We start from the raw sequence: 22,397 nt of genomic DNA on the forward strand, positions 1-22,397 counted from the left end.
ATCTGGAAAATGGAAGGGGTGGAATAAAATCTATATTCTGGTGCCCTTATGATCTTTTATCCACCAAAAATGTTTGTATGTACCTTTTCACTTATAAGTACATAAAAGTGCCCTCTTTATTTTAAGAATTTAATACTTTTTGCTGAAGTTTTGAAGACTAAACCATTTTCTTTCCCAAAATGGACAGGCTTGCCTCTGGTGTCAGACTTTAACAGTAACACCAAGAAAAAAACACAACAAAAATGAATTGTTTACGTGAAGGGCTTAAGTCTGACATGCTCCTCAAAAGGACTGTTTCATTTTAGTGTGGTGAAGGACTTGCTGGAATACTGAAGTCTGCACAATGAGTTCTTTTCCCTAACACATTCAGATGCAGCTGCCTTGATTGGTTTACTTTCAGTGTAGTTCAAGTATCTGTGCCTAGACAGGGTACCTGAATGAAAAAATACATTTCCGTCCTTCATGGAAATGCCTTGGATGAAATCCTGGTCCCATTGAACTCAATGAGAATTTTACTGTTGACTTCAATGGAGTCAGGATTTCATCCATCATGTGAACTTCAAGGGAAAACAGTGTCCCTCTAATACAGAAATATTATTATAATTTTCATTTACCAGACAGGCAGTGCAGAGCTTTGGTGAATAATTTGTGTATGAATTGTTTGTTGTTAAAATTAAACTTGTCCCTGCCAGCATCAATTTCACTGTCTGTGATGCTAATTATTTTATGATTATTGAGTGCAACCATGAAGAGAGGGGTTTAATTGGGAAAAAAATTGTTCCACACACTTCTAGTTTTTCTTAATGCTAAAATATGTTTTAATAGTCTATGTTGGTAAAATATTTAAATCTACTTTGGTTCAATCAGATGATCTTTATTATTTTCTAACTTGCTGTTATTGAGAATTAAATGGTTGTGTAGGATTCTTAAAATAGTACTATTTTTTTGCCTTTTTACAGTCTTCTGAATAACAACCAAATCCAGAAGATTTCAAGAAATGCTTTTGAAGGGCTTGAAAATCTGCAATACCTGTAAGTCGCAACAGAAATTTAATATTTTCAGTGATAAAGAGTGATCGTTAACCCTCTGGGTTTTTGACTATAAATGGTGTATGCTCTTGTTAGGAAGCATTGTCAGTCCTGGCTAAAAGACTATCTGCTCATCTGCAAGCTGTCATACTTTGTGTGTGTGCACACACTGAATATTGTACAGTGCGATATAACAAAGCAGCAACGCTGAATGGTACCATTCTGATTTTATAGCATTTGCACAGATGCAAATGACTGCCCAGGGTGCAAGGATGTGTAGGATCAGGCCCTCAGTTCACCAGTGCAGGGTTGTTGGTTTTTTTCTACTGCTTTCATTAGTTTCCATTGAAAATATAATTTGCATGTGTGACCGCACCTGTTGATTTTGGTTTTTTGAAGAATCTGAGTCTCATTTGTTCTATTTTTTCTATGCATCTCCCATGTGTAAATAAGGTTTGACATAACTGTGATATTCCATATTGTGTTTTGTCTATGAAAAATGTGCCTTCGGTTAGGTACCATTTGGATTCACAATAATACTGAGTTTCAGGAACTTTCATCTGAAAACTGTTTTCATGACACCTTAAGGTTGAATTGTTTGCTATTAAAATTAAACTTGCTCCTGCCAGCATCCATTACACTGTCTGTGATGCTTATTATTTTGTTGTTGTTGAGTGCGACCATGAGGTTCAAATGAGACAAATGAGAACAGCATTAAGGTATCATGAAAATAGTTTTCAGATGAAAGTTCCTGAAACTCTCAGTATGATTGTGAATCCAAATAACATAATAAATATTAAAAGATTCATGTTGCATATAGTCCTTTCATCAACTCAGTGTATAGAAAAATAGCCCTTTAACTATTCAAATAAACAGATAAGTAAATGTCATGTTCTCATTCAAAGTTAATTTTTCTGGAAATTCATGTTTTAGTTCAAGGCGAAAGCCTTTTCTCTCATGAGGATTTTGAGTTTGCACAAGTATCACGATTTATTTTATTCCAAATCCTACAATTTAAAGTAAAGCTTTTGTGATTTCCTTGTAACTCCAACATATAAGTGAATGTTTTACACATACATTTCATTAATTAATAAATAACATTTTTTTTTTTACCATTTGGTAAACACAGGATCTATGTATTCTATTATTCTGTGTTTAAAATAATGTAATTGCTGGAACTTCCTCCATTTTGTAATGACACCCAGGGGACATTATGGTGAAGAGGATCCTAGGAGCACAGTTCCCTGAAATTTCCCATCCAGTCTCCAATGTGCCGTCTGTGCTAGCATCTTAGATTTGCTGTGCCAGTTTTATGCCAGCTCAGGAGTCCACTTCCTCCAGGGAATCTTTAGCTGAAACATCATCCTGGGCTTGCAAATATGTGATTATATATGACAGTGTCATAGTTAAAGGGAAGTTCTGAGAAACAAAAGGGCAAAGTTAGAACATAATAGCAGAAATGAGTCACTCACTTATAGACAGCCCCCCAAGCTGAAGCAAATACTCACCAGCAACCACACACCAAAAACACTAACCCAGGAACCTATCCTTGCAACAAAGCCCATTGCCAACTCTGTCCACATATTTATTCAAGTGACACCATCATAGGACCTAATCACATTAGCCATGCCATCAGGGGCTCGTTCACCTGCACATCTACCAATGTGATATATGCCATCACATGCCAGCAATGCCCCTCTGCCATGTACATTGGCCAAACCGGACAATCTGTGCGCAAAAGAATAAATGGACACAAATTGAATCACAACATTCAAAAACCGGTAGGAGAGCACTTCAACCGCTCTGGCCACTCAGTAAAAGATTTAAGGGTGGCAATTTTGCAACAGAAAAGCTTCAAAAACAGACTCCAGTGAGAAACTGCTGAGCTTGAATTAATATGCAAACTAGATACCATTAACTTGGGTTTGAATAGAGACTGGGAGTGGCTGGGTCATTTCACATACTGAATCTATTTCCCAATGTTAAGTATCCTCACACCTTCTTGTTAACTGTCTAAATGGGCCATCCTGATTATCACTACAAAAGTTTTTTTCTCCTGCTGATAATAGCTCATCTTAACTAATTAGCCTCTCACAATTTATGTGATAACTTCCAACTTGTGTGTGTGTGTGTGTGTGTGTATATCTATATATATCTCTTACTATATGTTCCATTCTATGCATCCGATGAAGTGAGCTGTAGTTCATGAAAGCTTATGCTCTAATAAATTTGTTGGTCTCTAAGGTGCCACAAGTACTCCTGTTCTTTTCACTATCCAATGAATTCCCAATGATGGACGTGGAGGGAGAAGAAAAGCTGGTTGTGAATGAAGTTTAATATTATTACCATTATGTACTCATTCACCCCCTTACCACCACTGCTGTGGAAAAGCGAAGCACTATGGACTTGCCAATCCTTCTCTACAAGCTCAAACATATGTTATTCCATTATCGTTTTGCTGTCATTTAATTTAGTATATTTGGTCCATTCTGCTTGTTCTTGATAGTGGCATACACAAACCTATATGATTTTTTTAATGTAGGTCAAGCCATTTTTTGTCATAACATAACAAACATGGGGGAACATACATATCTGCTCTTACGCAAATTTCTGAAGATGGCCTAACCGAAGTGGAACAAGAATTGAGCATAGAAGCATCTGGTAGTTCCTCTAACTCACGAGTTATTTCAAACTTTGGAGATCTGCAGTGCGGCTCAGAAGACAGAATTGAGACCTACATTTGCTCTTCTCTTTTCTTGTCATGGCATCTGGCTAGACAGAAAGGTTATGGATAATTTGTTTCTTCTTAATCCTCAAGGAAAAAAAATTGTCCATCAAACAATCACAGTGACAATTCAAAAGGAAACGTTAAGGCTGTCATCTTTTCCCTGCATAATCTCGTTCACTTGACGCACTTGTTCTCCACTGGGAAGGTTGGAAATTGGCTTCATTCATCCAAGTGCTAATCAGTGCACTGAGCACATCACTTCACTTTCCAGACTAAGCCGTCATATATTAAACTTTGTTTTTTACAATTGTCATGAAACTTTTCACAACCACAGCTAACAACACTGAAAATATACATTCTGATTTTAATGTATTTCTCTTCAGTGTAATATGTCCTTTCCCATGTTACATTGTTGTTAATCTATATCATTACAAAACACAATATCTACATCAAGATCACGCTCTTCTGCAGAAAAGTTTGGGTGTGTCCCTATTTAATTGACACAGATTTGTCTCCTGTAACCTATTCAGTCCTAATTTATTTTATAAAGCTCTTTAGCCTTATTCGCTAAAATTTGTAACTCCATAAATATGGAGAGCCCAAAAAGCAAATTAAGCTTTTACAGAATGTAAGAATGCTATGTAATAACAAATTTGTATTGTCAGTGTCCTGAACTGATTGGTCTGATGTATGACTTTCCTAGCTTTAGCTAAACAGTCCCAAACATATGGCAAATGTATTCCTCAAATGGGTAACAGTAAATGTTTTTTCTGAGAAATTGCCCAACATGTAACACAGTGGATTCTCTCCTTTTTTCTTGTGTAGGTAAAAACTTTAACCATGTTTATGATTAAAATAAAAATAGGAATCCAAGCCCAATCAATATACCCTCCTCTGCCAACAAACTATTACATGTAATTTCCAAGGCTAGTGCTAATTGAGGTGATTCCTGAAGACATGAGAGCTCCTGAGCATGAGAATCCCATACCTTGTCATTTGTCCCAGCACCAAAATATTTTGGTGCTGATTTTTAGACCCACAATCACCCCCACATATATTTTCCCTCTATTTCTTTCTTTGTATTACTCTGTGGATCAAAGGCTCCAATCAGGATCATGCTCTGATGTGCTAGGTGCTGTACAAACAGATAGATCTTAGGAGCAGGCACCATGTTTCCCTAACTGTCTAATCTGAAGTGAGGTGCAATCTATGAGTGTGGCACATGCTAGGAGAGAAGTGGGAATAGAGGGTAAGGATAACCTAAATAAGTTCACATGGTTACCTTGGTTAGCCTTTGTGCAACTTGATGATTACAAATAATTTGACTTAGGAAAATTAAATGCATTTTTTTAAAAAAAGTGTGTATAAAACCAGATATCTCTAGGTACCCTTCAGTGCAGTAGTCTAATATTTAGTAAGCATCACAGCAGAAGTAGGTCTTGGTACAGAGAGGCTGTGGGACTGTCAGATTAGGTCAAGGAAGTCATTCTAAAGATAAAGGGCAGCATGGGAGTGTCATGATGTCTGGAGTAACTCACAACTGTGAATGCCTTACTCAGGGTAGACTGTCAGAATACAGGGCAGACACCCCAAACTGCTGGTACGTTCTATAATGAGGTTTCATCAAACCAGAAACAACTGGATCAATATACCAGTCTTATGGAGTCACATATAGTCCCCTTAGACTCTCCAGTCTATCTCACCACTGAGACAAACTGAACTTTGTGATAATGGTCGCTTAAACCAAAAATCACACCACATCAGGTGACTCTTAGTCCCTATAGACCAGTCACTTACTTCAGATCAATTGGTACTCCAGATCTACCAAAGACAACACTGGCAGCCAATTCTATAGAAAACTAATTAAAAATGTGTTAGCTAAGAAAAGTAAATAAGAGTTATTGAGAGGTTAAAGCAGGTAAATATATATATATATATATATATATACAGGTGAGTCTGTTTGTAATTCCAAATGGTGACAGTGATGAAATAAACTGCCAGTCTTCCAAAAGCCTTTCAAGGTTCTCAGATTCTCTGGGAACCTCTGCTTTGCATCTGGTGCACTTCCCTGTAAGAGTCCAAACAATCCAGAGATGGAGGATCTTTCCTTGAATCACTTCTTTTAGCTCCTTCTCACAGAAAACAAGCTGATAGTGATACTACCCATGCGGGTTTTTCCTTTGATGATAGTGAGTGAGGGATACATTTTGAGTGTCTGACCTCCAATCATCACACACAATGGCCATTTGCTTTGAAATTTGCATTTTTTGTCTGTTAAAGTCCTTCATCAGCATTGCACAAGGCTTCTTTGATGGGTCATTAATTATAGGGGTATACACACGCGCACACAAATGTTTGCTGCTGCATCATAACAGGATACAGACAAGAGAAAACAATGCAAATAATGTACCGTTAGTTTTATGAAGTCTAAAGACCAAATACACTCGTCTACCTTCACCAATCACTTTGACCTATACTAGTACACAAGTGAATGGCGTGAATGCACTCTGGCATGACCTGGTCTGCTGGCATCACAGAGAGAAAATATGGAGAAGTTTTTGGGGGCAGCAAAGAAATGGACATTTCCATTTCACCAATAATGCTAGCCTTGAATTACCTGAAAGAGACAAGACCAGATAATGAGGAAGGGACAAAGTTGTGAAGGGCTTTCAAAGTTAAGGATGGGAAGCTAGGATATGCAGAGGAAAACAAGGAACCAGGAAAAGAATTAAAAGATTGTGGGGGGAACGTGGTCAGAGAAATAGGTCAGGAAGAGGATCTTACCATGTGTATTTTAAATTCCCAATTCATTCATCTACAAGTTATGGACTTTTCATGAACAGTCACTGTAATGTGATTTCCTGGTGGGAGGGGGATATTAGTCATTTTCTATTCTGAGTATAAAGAATGTATTTCATGGATGTCAAATTCTTATAGATAAGAAAGGAAGGAGGGTAACTTGTTAATATTTCACTATGATGCCTCACAAAACCCAGGGTGAAGCATGTGAAAGCCGGGATAAACATGGTTGAGAGGATCCAGCTATGGAACAAATTTCCAGAGGAGATCAGGGAAATGCAGGAAACACTGCACAAAACCTTCCTTTTTGAAAAAGGCTTTCCACCATATGAATGACACAACACTGATAGCCGCTTTCCCGAATATCTCCTGCCTAACTGTGAACGGTGTGAGAGCTCCTATAACTTTTATGAATATTATATAGTTGATTGTTATTTCATTTACTATATGATGACTAACAGATAATTTAGACATGGGTTAGTTTGCATGTAGACAGGAATGGAGACAAACACTTATGTTGGCCATCCTGTTGTAGGGTGACTGGCCCCATTATGAGGAAGCAGGCTCCATCTCACCTGTGATTCACTAGTTGCCTATCAGTTGGGTCTAAGAGAGGCACCTGGGCCATATAAAGGATAGCTGCCTGAAAGAGTCAGGAGGGGCAGGTGAGAACTGCCTCAAAACAGAGGCGAGAGACAAGGAGCAGCAGAGAGTTGCCTGAAGAAAAGGGCTTCAGGAAACCAGAAGGAGAGGAGTAATTTTGAGCTGCTGGTGATGAGTTCTGAGAAGAACTGTTGAATCATAGAATCATAGAATATTAGAGTTGGAAGGGACCTCTGGAGGTCATCTAGTCCAACCCCCTGCCCAGAGCAGGACCAATCCCAACTAAATCATCCCAGCCAGGGCTTTGTCAAGCCTGACCTTAAAAATTTCTAAGGAAGGAGATTCCAGCACCTCCCTAGGTAACGCATTCCAGTGTTTCACCACCCTCCTAGTGAAAAAGTTTTTCCTAATATCCAACCTAAATCTCCCCCACTGCAACTTGAGACCATTACTCCTTGTCCTGTCATCTGCTATCACTGAGAATAGTCTAGATCCATCCTCTTTGGAACCACCTTTCAGGTAGTTGAAAGCAGCTATCAAATCCCCCCCCTCATTCTTCTCTTCCGTAGACTAAACAATCCCAGTTCCCTCAGCCTCTCCTCATAAGTCATGTGTTCCAGACCCCTAATCATTTTTGTTGCCCTTCGCTGGACTCTCTCCAATTTATCCACATCCTTCTTGTAGTGTGAGGTCCAAAACTGGACACAGTACTCCAGATGAGGCCTCACCAATGTCGAATAGAGGGGAACGATCACGTCCCTCGATCTGCTGGCAGTGCCCCTACTTATACACCCCAAAATGCCATTGGCCTTCTTGGCAACAAGGGCATACTGTTGACTCATATCCAGCTTCTCGTCCACTGTCACCCCTAGGTACTTCTCTGCAGAACTGCTTCCTAGCCATTCAATCCCTAGTTTGTAGCGGTGCATTGGATTCTTCCGTCCTAAGTACAGGACTCTGCACTTGTCCTTTTTGAACCTCATCAGATTTCTTTTGGCCCAATCCTCCAATTTGTCTAGGTCCCTCTGTATCCTATCCCTACCCTCCAGCGTATCTACCACTCCTCCCAGTTTAGTGTCATCCGCAAACTTGCTGAGGGTGCAATCCACACCATCCTCCAGATCATTTATGAAGATATTGAATAAAACCGGCCCCAGGACTGACCCTTGGGGCACTCTGCTAGATACCGGCTGCCAACTAGACATGGAGCCATTGATCACTACCCGTTGAGCCTGGCAATCTAGCCAACTTTCTACCCAGCTTATAGTGCATCCATCCAGCCCATACTTCTTTAACTTGCTGCCAAGAATACTGTGGGAGACAGTGTCAAAAGCTTTGCTAAAGTTGAGGAATAACACGTCAACTGCTTTCCCTTCATCCACAGAACCAGTTATCTCATCATAGAAGGCAATTAGATTAGTCAGGCATGACTTGCCCTTGGTGAATCCATGCTGACTGTTCCTGATCACTTTCCTCTCGCCTAAGTGCTTCAGCATTGATTCCTTGAGGACATGCTCCATGATTTTTCCGGGGACTGAGGTGAGGCTGACTGGCCTGTAGTTCCCAGGATCCTCCACCTTCCCTTTTTTAAAGGTGGGCACTACATTAGCCTTTTTCCAGTCTTCCGGGACTTCCTCCGATTGCCATGAGTTTTCAAAGATAATGGCCAATGGCTCTTCAATCACATCCGCCAATTCCTTTAGCACTCTCGGATGCAACGTATCCGACCCCATGGACTTGTGCACGTCCAGTTTTTCTAAATAGTCCCAAACCACTTCTTTCTCCACAGAGGGCTGGCCACCTCCTCCCCATGCTGTGCTGCCCAGTGCAGTAGTCTGGGAGCTGACCTTGTTCGTGAAGACAGAGGCAAAAAAAGCATTGAGTACATTAGCTTTTTCCACATCCTCTATCACTAGGTAAGGGACTGGCTGAAGCTGGGGAACCCTGCCAAGGTGTAGGAAGGCTGGTGCTTTGGTCCCTAGGAATGAGGGGAAGGACCAGTGTGGTCTGTGGGCACAGAAGCAAGGGGTTGTCCCTGGAGGAAGTTGAGAAGCAGCGGTGGGGCTTATAGCCAAGGAGGCATGGGAATAGAACACTGTAGGGAGTCCTTTGCTGGAAGATCTGAGTGGAGGGCCTGCAGGAGGAGCCCAGGAACAAAGTGTTGGTCTTGGAGGGACGTTCCCCTGAGCAGGGGTAGGACTCAGAGGGCAGGAAGCCTGGGGGAAGTGAAACACTGCAGAGATCTCTTTAATGGGAGAGCTGACTTGGTGCAATGGGAGAAGACTTGTGGGAGGGAAGCAGGTCTTGGAACTCTCAGATAGGATGCCTGGAGAGTTGGACCCTGGAACAGGAGCTAAAGGAACTGGGACAGAATGGTTAAGGACTCTCAAGTGCGTAAACTGGGAAGGGTGACCTTTGAATGGGGTTGAAGAGCTGCTGTGTTCTGACCTTGTTTTATTTTGGGTTTTTGAGAGGAACTGTTTTTACTAGAAGGGATCTGCAGGGTGTGGCCCTCTATATGTATAAAAGGATCTGAATTTGCTGCTGCGAGAGAAAATATGCCTTTGCGTGGGGCACTGTAAAGGGGAAACTGAGGAAGATTTCCTGGGAGGGCTCCCTTATGATGCATCCATTTACCGATAATTGAAGTGACAAAGCAGGTGTAATTCCCCTTGTCATTTACTTCTGACAATGGTGAGTTCAACACCCCTGGTTTGGCCCGGGGGAAACTGAAGGAAAGAACTTTGAGTGGATAAAAACCCAACCCCTGAAGCTCGGGAGAGACGGGGGGGGGGGGCAGTCTCCTGCAGGTCTGCTTAATCTTTAGGTAAAATAGGTGTAACTTCAAAGGTGCAACCAGCTCTGAGCTGTGAGGCCACCACCCAAAATCCTACCCCACGCAAAGTTTTTACATGTAAAAGGGATAAGCGCCAGAGATGTCAGGAAATCCATTTGGGACTTCGCTGATGATTTTACATGGAAGGCACTCAGATACCACGGTGTGGGGAGGCAGTCTAAAGCCCTAAGAGAGACAGAGGTGTAGGATTTACTATCAGTCACTTATGAATTATTCTGCAAATGAAAAGGGAGATTCTGCTCTTCCAGTTTTGCACCTTTGTGATGGGGGGAGCAGATTATCTGAGCTGAGATCTTTCATATAGATGTGCTAGTGAAATCTTGCCTTAAGACTCTTCATTGTTCTAGACTTGATGTATGATTTTCAGTGGCAGCTTTGAATCGGGATTTCCTTCATGCCAAGGTTAACTTTTATTTGGTGACATTCTGCTGCATTTAACTGGTATAAGTGATCCATGAAATAGTGGCATTTCCATGGCAAGGAGCAGGGCACTTCCATTAAAACTGTAACTGTGATGCCAAAGCTGGGATTGCTTCTAGCGGTGTCACAATATTTTGTCGCTTTGTTTTCTATTTCACACTCAGCTTTTAAAAACAGTGGTATGTTTTAAATTCATGCCACAATTCTCCTAGTAATTCAGGCAAGTGAGGAAGTGCCTGGTGTGAAATTTTATTATTGCAGCCATACTTTGCAAAATTCAAGAGAGAGAAATCTGTTTTAGAGGGTCTGCTTGTGTAAGCTGCAGATGCCTTTCATTTTCCCTTAAATGTTAATTTGTGGGGGTTTTGGCACTTTTTATTAACACAAAACATTCTCATGTTTGTTTCTGGAGAGAGGACTTTGAGAGTTACTTTTGCAATGTCTGATTTGCAGTTAAGTCAATTTGCTTTCTCTTCATTCAGCCAATAGTTATACACACTCTTTGGCCTTGTCTACACTACAGATGCTTTGCGGACATAGCTATAGCAGCAGGTGCAGCATATGCCAACAGAAGGAGTTTTTCTGTCAGCATAGTAACACTGCCTCCCCGAATGACATTAGCTCTGCAGACAGAGGCACTCTTCTGTTGACACAGCTGCATCTACACTGGGGGTTTTGCTGGGATAGCTATTTCACTAGGGATGTGTGTGTTTTTTCACACCCCGACCAACACAGCTATGCTGACAAAACTTTGTAGTGTAGTTCTGGCCTTTGTTATGAATGATTTTACATGCAACATGCTGTCCTGTAGTCTAGTGTTTTCATTTGGCCAAGAGGTCTTTTAGTACTAGTGATGGCATATCTTGGTGTATAACTTTCACATACTTTTATGTTGTTTATTTTCTGAAATTGTCATCCTTTAAGTCAGTATTTTTCAGATTGTGAAACTGCCCTCCCTGGGGAGATTGACTTCTTCAGAGAAAGATGAGTATGATCAAAGGGAAACAAAAGAGGAATTTGTTTATTTTGTTTGTTTGTTTCTACTTAAGAAGCAGAAAAAACAGAAACCCTATTTCCAACATACCAATGACAAGTTTTTCGTCATAGCATTTTCACAAACAGGAAACTCACTAAGAAATAGCAACTATGCCAGTACATAATGCTGAAGGACAAAAATAGGGATAGAAGAGAGGAACAAAGAGAAAAGAGGCAGTTGGGAGAGGAAAAATGGAAGGCAAGAAAGTTTACAAAAAATGATTCTTTAAGACTGGTAGAGGATGGAAAGAAATCGGAGTCCTATAAAGCTTTCAGTATATGAATTTGGCTTTGTGTTTTTGTAAGCTTTGGCTGACACACATACTCGGGGGAAGAGCATGGTCTAAATGAATAGACAAGTAAACTAATTCCCGGGAATGTGGTAGAGGCAGCCTAGGGGAAAGCATATCCCCACAACTGCCTGTTCATAGGTACTAGTCTTGGGAGACAGTCTGTCATGCTAGAAGGCATCCAAAGGAATATACAACATACTATATTAGATCAGACCAGTTATCTGTGTAGCCTATTAACTTGTATCGCACAGTAGCCAGTACCAGATTCTTTGGAGGAAGGTGCAAGAGACTGTGCAGTAGGGATATCCTGCCCATGGGTAAGATTTCTTCCTGACCCCTATCAGTGGAAGGTTGGCTTATGCCATGCAGCATGTGGATTTATGGCTCTTTCCAGAAGTTTTTAGCTGTTGTTGCTCCTTCTTCTGACACCAGTGTCACCCTTTGCCAAGTAATAATGGATGTTTGAGGCCTAGAAGATTGATTTACCAGTGAGAGAGAAATCAGTGACATGGAATCAGGATGCATTTTTAATATAACTTGTTTATTTACACATGTACACCAGTCCTGGAACAGAGGCAATCACAAACAGCACCCCACATGCTCCCCCAAAATATCAGCCAACATACACAGACGTGGGTCCCAAGAAGCTATGCGGTCCCAAATATAGAAAATATAGCAAGAAACAAACTCCCCTTTCTGCCACAGTCTGTCTCAACGATGTCTGCATAACAAAAACTAATATTACACCATTTCTTCAAAGACTAAGAGCGTGTTAAGAAAAAAAAAACTTGTTAGACCATGTGTCGTGAACTCATGACTCTGGTCATAACATTATATTATTTTTATGTTTGCTATTGTAACTCTGATGTTCTTGTTCATATAAATGTCTAATCATGTTTTGATTCCTGTTAATCTCTTACCCTTACCCTTGTTTGAGTAGCCCAAGTTTTGTCACTGTAACAGTATTTATATTTAGATAGTTAAGGTTAAAAAGAGGAAATGCTAGGATTAGGGAGTGAAATTCTTCTCATTCAGCAAATGAATTCATTCGGGCTATGCTCATGCCCTTTTTGTATTTGCTTTTCACAAAGATTCAAACAATCAACTATTTGCATGCAAATGTTTGTGTGAATTTGAATTTGAAAGGTAAATTTGAAATTTGCTTGCTCAAATATTTACAGAAACTTTATTTTGTACCAGCAGTGCTCATAAGATCAACCACTCAGTGAACAGGTACAATGCCATATAGCTTATCTGAGCAATCACAAGTAACCAACACAACTTGGGAACCTAGTTATGCAGGAATTGCCATTCTAGTTCGAAATATTGGTCCATCTTGTCCAGTATCCTGCCTCCAATAGTGGCCAGAATTAGTGGATTTAGAGGACAGTATAAGCGCGTGTGATCAACCCAGAAATGTGTTTAAAAAAAAAAACACCCACGGAAAAAATTGAATAACATACATGTAAGGAAATCATAGTCTTAAAGGCTAAATATGTGTGATAGATTGTTGTGCATTGTTTGCTTGGCTCTGCTGACAAGTATCCAGTCTGAACAGCCTCTTGTTTTCCTTAAATATATCTGTATATGCTCTATAGGTTAGCTTTAGCATTAGAAAAAAATATTGATATGTTTATCCAACACATATTTTTTTACCTTGTCACTCAGGAGATGCCATAATGTCCTTAATACATTTAATGACTTAATTCTAAAAGAAGACAAGTTAATGCAGTGTTTGAGTCTGCTATTTCTCATTGCAATAATTTGTTTTTTTGCAGTTTCTTGTACAAGAATGAAATCCACACAATAGACCAGCACACATTCAAAGGACTTGGATCATTGGAGCAGCTGTAAGTAACACAATGCAATTGATTAAAATGTCTGTGGTATAATTCCCTGATTTTATTTAAAAATTAGAGAGATAAATTGAACTGCAATTCTATAGCCAGAGTCAGTTAGAGTACAATAATATGCAAAATGTATCTTCAACTGTTGTCTCAGAATGGGAGAAGATATACAGCAGGGATAACATTTAGATAGATTCGTAGATATTAAGGTCCGAAGGGACCATTATGATCATCTAGTCTGATCTCCTGCACAATGCAGGCCACAGAATCTCAGTTCACTGTGATAAAATATTAAAACATTTTCCAAATGTTAATAGTACTTTAGCTGCCTAGCTTTCTAAATATGAACATCATCCTACATAGACACAGTCTGCCAAACATTTTCATAATCACAGAGTGAAATATGAATCATAAAATGTGGGGAAAATACATGAAATGTTAAAGGTTTACTGAGCCAAAGTCTGATATATGCTATTCTCAATTTTCAGTAGTTATCAGTAAATATTTTTCTTGAAAACCACAGTCATTTAAGACACTTTCCAAATTAATTATGGCTTCAAGATTACTTTTATTGCAAAATGGAGATTTTGTTTGTGTTAGGCCAGAAAATGCACAATATTACTTATTTGCTATTGTAAAGACATTTACTATCAGAAATTACTGGAGCTACTGAGAATCATGTTTTTAAAACCTAGTAATTTTCAGGATGACATCTAATTATTGCATGAATGACTCTGTGTCATTACCTCAACAATTCTGCCTATAAAAGGTGTTATAGACATTAATTATTCCATAAATTGAAAATGTTCTGAATTTATTGTCCTTACTTAGCATTCATTTCCATATAACACTAAAACAGATGTAATACAATTAAGTGATCAAAACTTTGGCTACTTTTGCATGCTTAAATGCTTAGATGTATTGGTGTAGGTGCGCCATATGTTAATTGGAATATCAGGAAATACAATACAACCTCCAAGCCATGTCCTTATCTTGTACTTTTTCCCCAATAAGATCTCCAATATTCAGCCTTTTCTCTCTGAACATATACTAAGACTCTCACCCAGGCCCTTGTGACTTCAAACTTCGAAGCTTTTCCTGTCACCTAACTCTCCCTGTTCAGATCCATTCAAAATGCTGCTGCTAAGATTGTCTTCCTGTTACTGTAGCCATGTTGTCTCCCTTTCAAAGGCCTCTCATCGGGGCCCCCTATTTACCCCCATATCAAATAGCTACAAGCCTCTTGTTCTTGAGTAAAATTTTCAGAAGTGCCTAAATGAATCGCTCCCCTTCACAATTTAACACCATCATATGTATCCTTTCTTTTATATTATATTCCCCCCTCCACTCCACTCCACCATTGGTGCCAACCGTTGTTGCTCACTTGTCAGTTTCTCCCATAAATTTCATCACGCCTTGTTCCATGCCATCACTTATGCATCAAACACCCTCACCGAACTGATCTGTAGAGCAGCAACCATGCCCTCCTTTAAATCCCTTTTAAGAATCTACTTCTATTGTGATGTCTCCAGTAAACTGCCAACTGATAATGGCTATTCAGGTGCCCAGTAGAGACTACTCCTACCATTATATTGCTATCTGTTCTGTATTTATATCTTTTAAAAAGAAGAAAAATCCCCCTCCATCCTATAAATTGTGTATATAGCCTGTCTAAGTACCTGTATCTTCATGTCACCTTCCTGCCACACCTTCCAGTCTAAGTACCCACCCCTTCCTCCCTCCACCCTAGTTTGTTACACTAGCATATCATGTTTTGCCTTAATTCCAATCGTAAGCTGTTTTTGGAACAGGGACTGTCTCTCACTCTGTGTTTTGCACCATGCCCAGTGTAATAGTTGAGGCTTCTGAATAGTACCATAACGTATACAGTAGCACATTAATACACTCTTCCCCCCACTGCCACCTCACAATTCAGAGCACCATTTGGCCCTGAGCCTCTTGTCATGACATTCTTTAGAAACAGTCAGGTAGCAGGTAGAGCTACTGCAGTCAGACTATTATGGTACTGTGGTTGTTCATGTAAGGTGAGGTTTCCTATGTAAGTTAGGAGCTACGTCCCATTAACTTTCAAAGGGACTTGTGCTTCCAAAGTCTTTTTACTAATTTTTGAAAATCTCTCCCTTATGGTATTTTGTAATTCTCTCAAGTGTACCTGGGGAAATTTTACTTAAGGAAAGCTGCCTCCATCAATTTGTTTTTTTATCAACACCCTTGCAATTTTGTGTCCAGCACAACAAAATCAGATAATTAGATTTGAGTGTTCAGTGGCTCAACATTTATCTATTTATTTTTAACCTAGTCATAGTTTTTCATCAGGACACTGCAGAACTGCCCAGTCATGCCTTTCTATCCCTCCAGATGTCATTGTTTCCTCACAAGAGGATGCTACCCCAATACAGTGAAGAAATCTGGCAGATTAAATTGAGTTTCTTCATTTGCCTGCGTGTACGTTCTCTTTCATTCAGGGACAATTTAAAAAAATTAAAATCTGTCCAAAATGTTCCAACCTGGGTGCTTAAAGTTCAGCTTCTAAATCCATATTTAGGCTCCCAAATATAAAATTGGCCTGATTTTCAGAGGGCTGAATGGATTTAAGAAAATGGGTTTGAAAATGTTGGCCTTTTGCTCTATGTGACAGACAAGTCTCTGTTATATGCTACAGTTATCCTTAGCTTAAAAAAAAATCAAGAAAATAGGCTAGTTTGGCATTTTGACTGAAGAAATCTCTCCTAAAAAGGTTTCAGAGTAGCAGCCGTGTTAGTCTGTATACGCAAAAAGAAAAGGAGGACTTGTGGCACCTTAGAGACTAACAAATTTATAAATAAATTTATAAATAAATTTCTTAGTCTCTAAGGTGCCACAAGTCCTGCTTTTCTTTCTCCTAAAAAGGAAGATGAGCTTTTTGAGCAAAGACTTAATTGGCAACTTTGGACACTGGAAGATGTCCTTTAGCATTCCATTGAGGTTATGATGTCATCAGAGCACAGCCAAAACACATTTTTAGTGCTACATTACTCATTCCGTGCCCCTCCTCACAACTATCTGAATCCTGCTCAAGTCAGGAATGGTACATGAATTCACTCAGCAGTGTCCACTTGTCATCACTAAGGGGCATTTGAGATCAGCTCCTGAAAAATGTCCATTGTATTCCCCTATGTCCTTTTTCATATTGGCAGGAGGAGGGATGACCTTTCAAAATGTACAGTTTTGTAGAAAGTTTAGGACAGACTGGGAGCTATAAAAACTGGGATGGACCTATCTGTTGATCTTTCCAAGAGAGGGAGACACAGACTCCCCATCCCTTCTCCCAACTAGGCTGCTGATCTATTCCACATCCCAAGGTAGCTGTGAGAACATTTGTTTACAGGAGCATTTGGCTCAGGATGTGAACTTGGATGACAGAGCCCAAAGTAATCATGATCTGATGAAGAGACATTTAAACTACTGCAATGGGATTGGGTGTCACAAGGAAGCTTGCGCGGCTTTTCCCAGTTTTGTTAGTGGCAGTGGGTGGTACGCGAGGGGTTTTGATGCTTAAGCATTAATTGGAGGATGAAAAGAAAGGCAAAATGCAAAGGGGAATAAGCTTTTAAATGACAGGTGGGTGGAAGAACATCAGAGTTTGCAATGCATATTCTCTCTTTCTTATGAGCTCTAGTGGAGGCAGGGAGTGGAATCATTAAAACTATAAAAATGTTGTTGTACAAAATATGTTTGGGTTCTGTTTATTTGTTTAGTTTAACTTGGAGAAAAATAAGTTAAATTAAAAATACCCAGTAATAGTTTTGATTCAAAATGCACTGTTTGTGCCAAAAGCTTGTGTGCACGTTGTAGACGTTTACTTTTAATTTTCATCTCTAAGACATTTATTTATCCACATCTAGCTGGCTTGAATAACTGCCATGAACGTTTTCCTATATATGTACAAAACCTGCTTGCCTGCCCTTGACTGGTGACAGTAGAAAAACAAATGATGGTATTTTACATGCCTGTCAAAAAAAAAATATTACTTGCCCAGAATGAATGGGTGAGCCAAATTTTGCAAAGCTGTCAGACATGTTTTTAGCTTTTGAGAGAGAGCTCTTTTCTCCAGCTGCAGGTTTCTCTGAAGCCACAGGAAACATTATATATCTAATACCAATCTCCAGTCAAAACACAATTTGTAAATAGAGTTGGAAATAAAGAATTTTAACCAAAACTGAACATGGGTAAGTGAGAATCAGATCCAAACAACTTTGGCATAGTCCAATGTGTGAGTAGTTAAATCAGATTGGGAACTAAATGCCTTGGGTTTGATCTTTTTTTAATGGAAAAATATATTGTCAATTTATGAGGTATACACTCTAGATGATCTTTAAAAGAGAGCTGCATCTATTTTGCCCAGTCCAGCCATCTGAAAACCCATAATGTCAAAAGTGCCCCCCCATGAACGAACTTTGAAATGTATTTGATAATGTTTTTAACAAATGCATTTTGCTAAATAGTGACTTTGTTTGTGATACTAAGAGTGCAGAACATTAACACAGCTGACTGTAAATAAGTTTCCATTCTGCTGTAGTAGTAGATTAACAGCCAAAGAGAAATTTAATTATTAAAAGTAAACATTTTTGACCAAATGGTGCCCTCTTAGGGTAAGACTAGAATACAATTGGAGGTGTGAGTGCAGCTCATGTAGGCATCTGCGTGGTAGCTTTACTTTAGCTAGCACAATTAAAAATAGTAATGAAGAGACAGTGTCTGTGAGAGCCTGCCCTGACCCTGGGTAAGTACCTCTGCTTCCTCACTGCTATTTTTAGCCACACTAGCACACTTACAGCTCATGTAGGCACACCCAGCCTAGCTTTAATCGCACCTGTGATTGCAATGTAGACATTCTTCAGTTGAACTAAGGGTAGCTCTGTTATAATACCTGTGTTCTAGGGGACAGTCACCATGCTCCCTACAGCCAAACACCTTTGCAGTAATCTGTGAAGTGAGCAGGAGGTTTTCTTTCCCTTCTCTCCCTCCACCCTTCCTGACTACAGACTTGTATATAGAAAGCTAAGACTGCAAGCCAGACTGAAGCCATTTTTTCCTCATTAACCAAGAAGGCCATATATGCACCTTAGCTCACTCTCTCGTCACCTTCTGGACAACTTGGCAGTGGTGTTGATTAACTAAAGAAGGAACAGTTGGCCCCCATAGGATGTTACAGGAAAGAAATGAGGGAAGGATATCAGTCTCTAAGAAAGAGTCAGCAAACCTTCTGGGTCACAGAAGGAATGTGTGTGTGTCGGCAGGAGCGGGGGAGTATCATCTGCTATCATTGTAAGACTCAGATACCAGTATTTCAGTGAGCCCTATTGCAACACTGTTAATATCTGAATATAATAAATTACTTTATTAGTATTATGCTGTGATTAAACTCTAGTAGCACCCATAGTACCTGATCAGGATTGAGGCACCACCTAGTTATATGCTCTAGAAACACCTAAGAAGATACTATTCTTGTGCTGAAGAGTTTATGGTCTGACCAGTGACATATGAGGGAAAGGAGAGGGATACAATCAAATATATACCTCCTCCCCCCACCCCATTTAAAAAAAAATAAAAATTCACTGCCTTTTATCCAGAGGGTTTCTTGTCCCTGTAAAACACGATGTCTGAGTAGGCTCAGCAAAATAAAGGGGAAAAAAACAACATAGAAACTGTTTTCTATTGTGATTAGAGCCGGGGCTTGGGAATCCAGAACTCCTGATTTGCAGTATTAAAGTAAATCATGTAAATCTCAGATACTCCATTTTCCTATAGGTAAAATCATTATAATAATACTTAAGCTCTTTCACCCATAAGGGAGATAACGAATATTTGAGCAGTATGTTGAGATCTTCAGTTAAAAGACACTATAGAAATACCCATGTATTATATTAATCTCTATTGTGATGTACTGTATCACACTGAAATGACTCATGCAGGTGATGTACAAATTAAGCTATGTGCCCTTTATTAGGATAGACTGTACCTGTCGTCGTAGAAGAAATGCATGGGAAAACAATTCAGTAACTTTCAGCAGTTTCTTAATCAAGGAAGTGTTTCCCATTATGCAGAGATAAATTAAGAAAGCAACTAGAGTAACCAGAAACAATCTGTTACAGTGAACATTAATCAAAAGCAACATTAGGTTTCCTCTGAATTCAGAGAGTGATCAAAAGAAAGGAAAATAACAACAACCTGGCACTCCTCACCCCGCCCCCCAACTAAACACACAACAAAAATTACTTTCTCTATTTGCTTTTAATTCAGAAAGACTTAGAAGAAATTTTCTGTTAATAAATTATTGACAACCTACTGAGATCATAATCTGGAGTTAAGAGCTGTAATTAATCTTACACCTCTCTATGTTGTTAATTTGAAGATGTACTACTTGTGATCATTTATAGGAAACCATGACTTTAAAAAATAAATAACAATAATTTAAAAAAACCAAAAACTTAAGTCAAAATGTATGGTGCACAATAACATATGAAACAACATCCTTTTTCTTATCAGCAGTATGTTTTAGAATAGTAATCCAGCAATGATTTTCTTCAGAAATAACAAATTTACTGTTGTTGTGAATAAGTTAGATCTCCCTGTGGCTTAATATTTTGAGAACCTGGACTACATGCTTGCTGTCTTTTAACTGTTTACAAACTCCTGCAACCCTCAGTGTAAAGGAAAATACTTTTTAATTTGAAAGCAGTTGTGTATTATTTTTTAGTGTCTAGAATTTTTCATAGTTTTTTTGTAAGTGTCCCTAACATATTGCTCCACATATATACACCTACATACACACCGTCGAATCTGAAACTGTGTACAATGTGTATTCAGAACAGACTGTGTAAATCTGACATTTTCTTTACAATAGATCATATTACATTCAAAATTGTATTAATGCAATCTTTAGGGTGTAAAGGTAGGGTTGCATCCTGTGGACACTTGGCTTATGCTTAACCTTATGCAAATAAGTTGTTTTATTGAGTTCAAGTCAACAGAACTGAGAGTTCCCTGGGACTGTTCACTTGTGTAAAGTTAATTATGTGCACAAGTGTTTGCTTGTTCATGGTCTTGAGCATTCAGTGGTCAGCACTTGCAAAAATTAAATGTTGCATGTGCAAGTTTAACTCTGCCCCAGAGGCAATAGGTGCCATATAAAAACTTAAGATAAGCATAAACATTTGAATACAATCCTTAATTATGTACTCATATACTATTTCTCAATTAATAAAATAGAATACAGTTATTTTCTCACACCTTATGTGGTGAGGTCAGTGGTCATGAGCACACTGTCCTAGGGACGTAACACTGCTGGCTGTTTCCATGTCTCGGACGAATATACTGCACAGTCATTGCAGTATATTCATGCTGTTAAACAGCAGTTGGAGGCGCAGCAGGAACTATCCAGTCCCTTTTTTTTTGTAGGCTAGGATGAAAACATTCTGAAAACACCACACTTTAGAGGGATAGGAAGAAAGCCTGTGCCCTTGCTATGGTTTGGGAATTCATAACCTCCTGCTTCTAAATCTCTTCTGCCTGGCCAAATACCATGATTGTCCCTGAGCAGAAAAAGCCCATCAGATACCTGCTCCTGACACTTCATTTGTAATATTCAAGCCCCAAGATGGTTCAAGTGCAAAGGCAACACAATGCATTTGGAAGATGGTTGCTTCTGAATGTCGACAGAAAATGAATCATATGGATGCAAAAACATGCATACACAGTGGGTGTTTTGTGATGTGAATGTTTATTGACGACAGAAATTATATTAGATTTATGTCTATAAAGTGTGCTTAGGATATTTTTATCATGGGAAATGTGCATTATTCTTTCCTCACGTACAATTTTTTAAAACAAAATGAAAACAAACAAAAATCTGGATGAGACTGGAAGTTAGGAGGAGTTCTACTCCTAGTGCTCCCACCAATCTGATGTGTTTCCTTGGGCTAATCACTTCAGCTCTCCATTAGTTCTGTTTCCTGTTCCACCCTATATCTGCCTTATCTGTTTAGAAATTAAGCTCTGTGGAAGGGCAAAAACTGTCTTTCACTATGTGTATCCAGAGGGGCCTAGCAAAATGAGGCACCAATCTTGTTGAGGGCCTCCAGGAGCTACTGCAATACAAATAAATAATAATAAAACCAAACAAAAAAAAATCAAGAGAACAGATGAGCTGAAAAGCTTCAGCTGAAAAGATGAGCGTTTCAGACAGCTAAGAACATGTGAAATCAGGAGGGTTATGATAGAAAGACTTTTGCAACCTTAACAGTAGCAGATGTCTCTAAGCACCTGCTATAATATATTAGGGAGAGAGAGTATTTAGACATAAAGCATTTATCTTGTCAGGGAGGGCAGGGAGCCGACAAATTCACAGAGTAACACTTGAACACCAATTTATCTGTCCAGTGGCCTAATAGACGTTAAGCTTATTATTAAGGGGAATTTAATCTTACGCTTTAAAAAATCAAAGAACCTTATACTGCCCTCACTTGCTACTCTCATTTCTTCATGAAGTTTGAACAAAGCATGCATCTTGATTTGACTTACTGGCGAGTGGGTATTCTCCATTTTTTTCATGTTTATTTTTATGAAAGGAGGGTGTATACACACCGAGCCCACCTTAAACAAAGAATGTGGTAGCTTAACATATTTATCAAGTCTCCTCTGTGCTCAGTTGCATTACATATTTGTTGCTACTGAAACTGGCTTCTAGAGGGTGGAGTAACGTCCAAATCTTATTTCTAACACCCA

General features: G+C 39.2%; 1 protein-coding gene across 1 annotated transcript in view; it reads left to right on the plus strand.

Annotated features, from left to right (window-relative positions):
- PXDNL (peroxidasin like) overlaps positions 1–22,397 on the plus strand; it is a 267,071-nt gene that overhangs the window by 126,564 nt on the left and 118,110 nt on the right. Inside the window, exons 3-4 of the mRNA XM_074943098.1 lie at positions 960–1,031; positions 13,542–13,613. Coding sequence (XP_074799199.1) covers positions 960–1,031; positions 13,542–13,613 — 144 coding nt within the window. The remainder of the gene's footprint in view (positions 1–959; positions 1,032–13,541; positions 13,614–22,397) is intronic.

This window comes from Natator depressus, chromosome 2, assembly GCF_965152275.1.
Source record: "Natator depressus isolate rNatDep1 chromosome 2, rNatDep2.hap1, whole genome shotgun sequence".
In the NCBI taxonomy this organism is placed as follows: Eukaryota; Metazoa; Chordata; order Testudines; family Cheloniidae; genus Natator; species Natator depressus.